The following is an 8357-nucleotide window of genomic DNA, read 5'->3' as shown; positions in this document are numbered from 1 at the left end:
GCTCTGAGCAGCAGGGCAGTCAGTTAGGGTCCCACATGGGCCAGTGACGCTGTGCCCTCTACAGCTAAGATGGTGAACAACAGCTCGACCTGGAACTGGGCTGCCGTGAGTCGCCGGCGATGGTGGAGGCTGCAGTGAGGCTGCAGTGGGCTGCCATAAGCTACCATGAGCGGCCAGCAGCCAGTGTGAGCTGCCAAGAGCCACCGTGAGAGGCCGTCTAATGGCCGGCGACCAACCTGCCTCAACCAGGAAGAGTGCAATGATAATACCAACATGGGCCAGTGAAGCGACGTCCTCCACAACTAGACTGAAGAACAAAAGGACAGCAACTGGTTTGTTCCCCTTCCCCAATCCCTCAATGCTGTTCCCTCCCCCAATTCCCCAATAAAATCTTTTTCTTTTTAGATTTTTTTTTTAATTGGGGAATCGGGGAAGGGGAACAGACAAGTTGCCATCCTTTTGCTCTTCAGTCCAGCCGTGGAGAGCACCACTTCACTGGCCCATGTTGGTATCATGATCATTGCCCTTTTCCTGTCTGAGGCAGACAGGTCGCCATTAGATGGCGACTCACAGCAGCTCATGCCGGCTGCCAGCCGCTCACATTGGCTGCCAGCCACTCACGGTAGCTCACGGCAGCCCACGCCATTGCCAGCGACTCAAGACAGCCCAGCTCCAGGTCGAGCTGTTGTTCACCATCTTAGCTGCAGAGGGAGCAGCATCACTGGCCCTCATGTGGGATCCAAACCCGGACCCTGCTGCCCAGAGCCAGCGCTTCCAAGCCAACTCCTAACCAACGCGCCACTCAGCTGGCCCCCCAATAAAATCTCTAAAAAAAAACAATTGAACAGCTCTGTCCAGGGGATTTTTCCAGAGTCCTGTCAGGCATCTGACCTGGCTTCGCTACACACACTTACCCACAATTTCCCATTCATGCATACTGCATGCTCCCACCAGATAAGGTGAGATCTGATCAGAGTCCGACCAGAGGACAGCAGTCAGACCTCTTAGTGAAATGGGTGCGAGAGAGAAACACTTTCAAAAAATTCTGGAAGAACTTAGGTCATGACACAGCCATGTACTAGTGCGTGTGCACACATGTGCATTCAACTATATGATTGCATAGTCTCCTGAGTGTATGCCTGGATTCCTTTTGCTATAAGTTTCTGAAGGTTTGGCTCTCTCTGATAGATCTGGGGTCTGCAGTACCACCCAGCAAGGAGTCTCAGAGCTACCTACTTACTCTCAAATATGGCAGTGTATGTTTCCTTAGAAGTGGCATCCTTGAGCAGTGCACAATCTGAACATTCATACACATCAGCCTTAGATGTGTGTTTCTTAAACTAAATGCTACACAGACTCCGGCTCACTTAAACTTGCCACACTTGAAAGACCAGTGATTGAGATCAAGTGAGAGGGAAACCTGGTCTTCTTGAGGCAGGACAGATAGCCTAGGAATGATATTTAAATGAATCCAATGGGAGAGACCTACCTCAGAATGCTCTCAGGATATACCTGTCCTATGGGGGCTTTTTCCACTTCGTGTGACCCTTGAAAATGGAGGGAGGTAAATGCTCTGAGAAATAAGGAAACTACTTTTTTTTCTTTTTTAAGAAGGGAAATGGAGCTGGGCCAGGGCTGTGAATGAATCCAAACAAAGACAGGCACAAGCAGAGCTCAGACGCTCACATGTACATGACGTGGCCCATGTGCCTACATATTACCCCAGAATGCACACACAGAAAAACCCATACACTCATATATAGTCATCAGTTGTACATGTGTACACACAGATGTCAATACAGTCACGCATCAGGTTGGACACAGAGACATCCCCAAACAGGCATATCCCAAAGCCTGTCCTCGTGTTCCCCACGAGGGGATCAGTGTGCACTCAGGCACACTGGCACGGACACACACATCCTCACACAGATATGCATATGTAGACATAAACAGGTATGGATACCCATTGATGCACAAACACACACTCCACAAAGACAGGTGTAGGCATGAATTCATATGTGTATGTTAACATGGACACGCTGACACATACAGACATGCGCAGACACCCCAAGCATGTACCTAAAATGACACACATATACAGATGTAAATAATGATAAATATGACAGAGGCACCTAGGAAAACCCACTGGACAAAATGACACAAACGTCAAGAGATCCAGGAACACACAAGAGTGTTGAAGGGCAGGCTTGATGCGACCCACGCACCGACCGAGCGTTCCTGACTCGTCAGCCAGCAACCCACCAAAAGGGTACCTGAGAGAACTGGGTGGGAGACTGGAAAAGAAAGAAACTGTAGACGAAAGCTGGGGGCAGGAGGTCCACCCAATGCTGATGGCAGACAGTGGCCTCATTTATTATTTGTATACAGCTTTTATAGCAAAAGTAACTTTCCTAGGGTAGGGGGTTTTGGGGACTGTGAGGGGGTAGCCCCCTCCTCTCAGGGAACAAATTCCTTGGAAGCAATCTTTCCAAAGCGAGACAAAACAAAGTATAGCAAGCAGAAACTCTTAACAGGATGGCCTCCCACTCTGTAGCTTTCAAAGCCGTTGGCTGATTTCTCCTCAGCGGCCAACCTTCCCACACTGCTCACCGGGCCTCAGAGCCTGTCAGCCTGCCAGCTTTCAGGCTTAACCCTTACTGCAGACCTCCGGCTCCCTACACAGGCTGACTTGCAGCAAAGGCAAAAGAGAAAAACAGACAGTCAGAGACAAGGGGACTGAGACAGAGAGGGACTGAGGGACAACGTCCTGTACAGGGCTCCACGCCCATCCAGAGCAACCTAAGGCTCTAACCCTGACTGCCTAATCCACCATCTCTCCAGGAGGCTTTCCCAGAATATCACTTTCCTATTCACAGCTCCAGGGGATAAGGCTCAGCTGTACTGAGGAAGGAATGGGGAAGGAGGCTCCTGAAAAACCGTCTCTTATTTCCCAAACAAAAAGCAATGGGCACTTTAGACCAGAAAATGTAAACGCCCGAGGGGATATCAGCAAACCTCTCATCCATCTCCTTCATCCCGCAGACTAATAGCAAGAACAGCTAATACTTATTGAGCACTTACCACCATGTACATCACACACATTAACCCATTGACCTTCAACAAAATTGCCAAAGAAGCAGGTATTGTCATGGGCCCCATAAGGCTCAGAGAGGTTAGATTACCTGTTCAACGTCATACAACAAAGAAATGATAAGGTTAGGATTCCAATCCATGTAATCTTGCTCTTAACTGCTATACCATCTGTCCAGAAAGGGAAAAAGAGGCCCAGCGAAGGGAAGGGATTTTCCTGGGTTCACCTCTAGCTCTCTCTAAAAGCCTCCCCTGAGCCACCTCACACTGGCATGTGTCCTGCCTCTGAGAGTAAGGCATGTAAGATCAAACAATGATGGCTCACTCCATGCTCCAGGGTCAGAGACTCTCTGTCCTCAAGCACATCTCCCAGTCTTAGTCCCACATCCCCTCCCGCCCAGCTCATGGCAACCTGTCTACACACTCAGGGCCCTTGCTCATTGAGAAACAAACTCCCCAAAGTTCTACCTGCCTCCGTCTCAAGAAACAAGGGGGTAAAGGCGGGGTCCAGGCTTGAGGCCAACCCAGGTGCAGGAAAGGAAAGTAGATTGTTTTATGGTAAGCATGCACTAGAGTATACAGATATCAAATTATAATGTTGTACACCTGACATTTATATAATGTTGTTAACCAAAGTTACCTCAATTTAAAAAAAAAAAAAAGATTATGGGATTGCTATCTGCCAAGCCCTTGCTAATCCCCTTTCCATCCTTTTTCCCCTCCAAAACCAACAAACAACTTTCCTCTCTGTTTGTTCTCTGCCCTTTGCTCCCTCCCCACAGGCCTCAGAACTCTGGGCCAAGAGTGCTTTGAGCAAGATGCCAGCCCTGGGAGTGCCAACCTCACCCTCCTGTACTCACCCAAGATTAGAGGTGGCACCTGAGCAGGGTTGTCCAAACATCGGAGCCCACCCAGTGTCCATTTGGGGCCTATCCCAGGCCCACATAAGACCAATCTCAGCATTCACCTGGTGCTCATGCCAGAGCCTGTTGGGAGCAACCTCAGAACCTACATGGTGCCACCCTATGCCCTCCTGAAGACAGCCTCAATGCCCACCTGGGTCTATTCTCAAAGCCCTGTTGACATCAGAGATGGCGCTATTATTGTACTCCTGGTATCAAGTTCCATGTCAACTTATTTTGAATGCTAGTGTCTACCTGGGGGCAGGTTCATTGCCAATATGATACCCCTCCCTTTCAGGGCCACCTGACACCAGGAGCAGAACCTGCCAGTGTAATCCCTGTGTCCAATTGTGCTGCCAACCTCTGCACCCACCTGCTGCTAAACTTGGTCTCACCTTGGTCCCCAGGGTGGGCTAGGCCAGTCCATGAAGAAAGAAGAAGAGAGGGTTCAAAGCCCAGCTTCCCCACTTATTACCTACCTATGTGACTTCCAGCAAATGGTTTTATGGAGTCTTGGTCTTCTTGACTACAAAGTGAGGGTGATAATTAACGAGCACCACTGTTATAAAGATTCAATCAGGTCATGCATACCTAGATTTAATCTTCACAATTAGTGCTCACCAGGGGTAACTGTCCTTATTATTAAGGAAGAGTGTCCATGAAGGAAGGAAAAAAGAGCCATTCACCCTTTCTCTACTGCTACCCTCAGGATCCCAGGGCCAACCTCTGCTCTGACACTGGAGCTTACCCAAATCTCTCCTGCTGTAGTTCCCTCTGTCTGCTAGCAGCCCTGACAAGCCAGGAGCCACCCCTAAAGGGGACTTCACACACCTTGAAATATGACCTTCTCTTCCCAAATACCTCCTTTCCACAGTTGGGGAAACCCAGCCCCAGAATGGGGAAATAAGAGTGCAGAGCAGAAGAGACATGTGTGCCCCCTGACCACTCTCTGTTTTCTGTCCTAGTATACCCATATATAAAATGGGAACCATTAATAACAACAACAACAGAAATGATACAGTCAACCTAGCGGGCTTCCCTAAGGATCTGGGTAGGAAACCAGAGGGGGGCTCTCTGTGAATTATAACCCTTCAGGCAGTTGCAGTTTTGGGTGGTTGTCACTACTACGTCCCAAATCCTGGCCAGTCCTTCTGCCAACTGAGACCATGAGTTTCCTTTTCTCCAGTTCTATGGAAGGTTCCACTGAAATGCGGCTCTAGTCTTCTACCCTTTTGCCAACCAGAGCTGGTCGGTTCTGTGACATCCCACCCCAACCTCGCTTAGAGGTTCCAATGAGGATTCTGGGCATCAAGAGGCAGCATTGTGTCCAGAACAGAAGTAAGTCTGACCTCATGATACAGCTGGACTCTTCATATACGTCTCCCAAAAAGCTGACACCGCCTGTCCAGAGTCCTTCCTCACCTCAAGACCCGCAAATCCATTCCCTGGAATCTTCCCTCCTGAGACCTTTAAACCTACATCCCTTCTCAACAAAAACCCCCCAAATCCACAGCCACACATCCTTATTCTAATACCCTTAAATTTGGGGATTCTTCTCTCCCAAGACCCCAAAATCTATAACTTTGGGGTCCCTTCTCACTCTGAGACCCCAAATCCCAAGCTCAGGAGCTTCCACATGCAAATATTCCAAAATCTTCAGTTCTGAAATGTGTCTGCTGCCCCCGCCCCCATCCACAGCCCCAGAGTGGACCCTACCGAGGGGCCACAAATTCAGTTTTAGGGCCCATTCCCTCTTAATCTGCCCCAGGGTCCCCTCTGCCTCCTCCCTTGCTGGCTATGTCCCAAGCTAGGCGGGGAGCACGGTGAAAGCTGTAGTTGGGAGGTGAAAGGAGACAATGATGTAATCAAGACCAAAATCCGCCCCTTTCTCCCAGGAAATATAAAAGCAAACCATCCCAGACATCACCATCTGACCATCAGTCTCAGCGTCACCATGGTGGCCTCAGAGCTGCTTCTGGTGGCTTTGCTGGCCTGCTTGACTATAACCGTCTTGATGTCTGTCTGGCGGCAGAGGAAGCTCTGGGGGAAGCTGCCTCCTGGACCTCCTGCATTGCCCTTCATCGGGAACTACCTGCAGCTGAACACAGAGCAGATGTACCTCTCCCTCATGAAGGTATCCTGAGGCAGGAGATGGGTGGAGGAGGGTGGGTCTGGGAACCTGACGGGTTTGGCTGGGACTTTGTGGCAAGGCATTGGCAAGGTTGGACCAACATCTTAGGAAAGGGGAGTTTTGAAGATTTAGAGTCAGGATCCTAGCCAGGAAATACCAGATCTTCGGACGTCCAGTCCCTTGACTGTCAGAACCTGGGGAAAATGCATCCCAGTCTTGAGGTCTGGGTACAGAGCCAGTTCAGAGTAAGGGCTGCTCCCTCTAACCACTTGCCACCCACCTCCATCAGATTAGAGAGCGCTATGGTCCAGTGTTCACCATCCACCTGGGGCCCCGGCGGGTCGTGGTGTTGTGTGGACATAAGGCTGTGAAGGAGGCTCTGGTGGACCAGGCAGAGGAATTCGGTGGGCGAGGCGAGCAGGCCACCTTCAACTGGCTCTTCAAAGACTATGGTAAGGAGGACCCTATGTGAAGGAATGTGGTTCAATCAGACATGATGGCCTCAGTTTCCCCAGCATTCTTCTCCTGACTCACCCACCCACTCAAAGCTGTGCCAGAGCCCTTCCTTTGGTCTCCTCTGTCCCCATTACTGTTCATCCCGGTGTCTTCTCTAATTTGTCTTAGAGTTTCTGTGTCCCTATTTCTCCCTGTTTCTCTCTTTGGAACCCTGGTCTTCTATCACCATGTGTCTTTTTCTCCTTCTCAGCTTCTGTACTTCCCCATGCTTCTCTCTCTCTCTCTCTCTCTCTCTCTCTCTCTCTCTCTCTCTGTCTATCTCTCCTTCCCTCCTTTCCTCCCTCCCTTGCTTCATCTTTCTCCCACTCCTTCTCTCTGCTCACCTCCCTCTACCACTCTTGCCCGGCCTGCTTATCCTTCTAGGCCCTCTATACTTCTACACTCCCTCCCTAGGAGTGGCCTTCAGCAATGGGGAACGGGCCAGGCAGCTCCGACGTTTCTCCATCGCCACCCTGAGGGACTTTGGCATGGGCAAGGGCAGCATCGAGGAGCGCATCCAGGAAGAGGCTGGCTTCCTCCTTGAGGCATTTCGGGACACGCACGGTAAGCAGCGGTCACGAAAGCATAGAGGAGAAAAACAGCCAACTCGGACCCAGTGCGTTCTGGCCTGGGAAAGTAACTAGGTTGGGGGAAGGAGTCGGGACTCCCAGCCCTGAGGCCTGGTGCTGGGAGTTCTGCTCATCTCTTCAGGGCCGTCCTTGAATTCTCAGACTGGCATCAGTCCACCAAGCTGATTCTCCCCCAAATCCCTTCTCTCCCCAACCCCACCTCCCAGGCGCCTTCATCGACCCCACCTTCTTCCTGAGCCGAACTGTGTCCAATATCATCAGCTCCATTGTCTTTGGGGACCGCTTTGACTATGAGGACAAAGAGTTCCTGTCACTGCTGCATATGATGCTGGGAAGCTTCCAGTTCACAGCTACCTCTATGGGTCAGGTAACTGGTCCCAGCCCGGCTTTACTGTGTCCCTACCACAACCTGCCAACTGCTCCCCCACATGGAGACAGGTGCCCCAAACGCCCATCCTTTTCCAGACAGGGTCCCCTCAAAACCAGCCTTCTCTCTTGGACAATTAAACAGTTGCACCAGAACCCATGACAGGGACCCAATATCCAGTCTAAAATACCTGGATATCTCAACTAATACTATCCCTACCAAAAAGAAAAAAGAAAAAGAAAAAGTAAAGAGAAGGAAGAAAGAAAAGGAGGGAGGGATGGAGGGAGAGGGAAGGGAAGGAAGGAAGCAACCTGCAGGCAACATGTCTTCAACCCAGTTCTCTCACCTGTGCAAATGTTTCCATTCTAATTTACCTAATATCTAACAGGTGCTTCCTGTTAAGGTTTTTCATCTGAATTTCTTTTTTTATTTTTAAGTATTTTATTTTGCTATATTATACTTCTACTAATCATTATTACTCAAGTAAGCTTTTAAAAAAATCTATTTTCTCTTTTTCTTATTTTTAAGTTTTTTTCAATTGTAGTTGACATACAATATTATATTAGTTTTCCGGACAAGTGACCACCTCAGCCCACCTCCTGAGTATCTTGAACACCTGGTGCTGCAAAATCTATCCCATCAAAACCACTGGATATCAGGCCGGCCGAGTGGAGCGATGGTTAAGAAATGGCTTGGGACACCAGAGGGCCCCGGTTTGGATCCCACATATGAGGGCCAGTGACACTGTCCTCCACAGCTAAGATGCTGAACAACAGCTCAAC

The 8357-nt window shown here is 49.7% G+C and overlaps 1 protein-coding gene across 3 annotated transcripts; it reads left to right on the top strand.

Moving 5' to 3' along the window:
* The first annotated feature begins 4852 nt into the window (after positions 1 to 4852).
* Positions 4853 to 8303, top strand: LOC109378629 (cytochrome P450 2A11-like). 3 transcript variants are annotated; one of them, XM_019634944.1, is made up of 6 exons: positions 5073 to 5330; positions 5888 to 6126; positions 6413 to 6575; positions 7033 to 7182; positions 7415 to 7575; positions 8104 to 8303. In XM_019634944.1, the coding sequence occupies exons 1-6, from the start codon at positions 5285 to 5287 to the stop codon at positions 8155 to 8157; spliced, it is 813 nt and encodes a 270-aa protein (XP_019490489.1). In that variant the 5' UTR covers positions 5073 to 5284; the 3' UTR covers positions 8158 to 8303. The 3 variants fall into 3 exon arrangements, with proteins under 3 accessions (XP_019490486.1, XP_019490489.1, XP_019490488.1); XM_019634941.1 differs by lacking the exon at positions 8104 to 8303 and having other exon boundaries at positions 4853 to 5330; positions 7415 to 8080; XM_019634943.1 differs by lacking the exons at positions 5073 to 5330; positions 8104 to 8303 and having other exon boundaries at positions 5805 to 6126; positions 7415 to 8080.
* Positions 8304 to 8357: the final 54 nt, after the last annotated feature.

The sequence above is a fragment of the Hipposideros armiger genome, unplaced genomic scaffold (genome assembly GCF_001890085.2).
Source record: "Hipposideros armiger isolate ML-2016 unplaced genomic scaffold, ASM189008v1 scaffold_2296, whole genome shotgun sequence".
NCBI classification, from domain to species: domain Eukaryota; kingdom Metazoa; phylum Chordata; class Mammalia; order Chiroptera; family Hipposideridae; genus Hipposideros; species Hipposideros armiger.
Note: the sequence above shows the minus strand (reverse complement) of the source record. Positions and strands in the feature narration are given on the sequence as shown.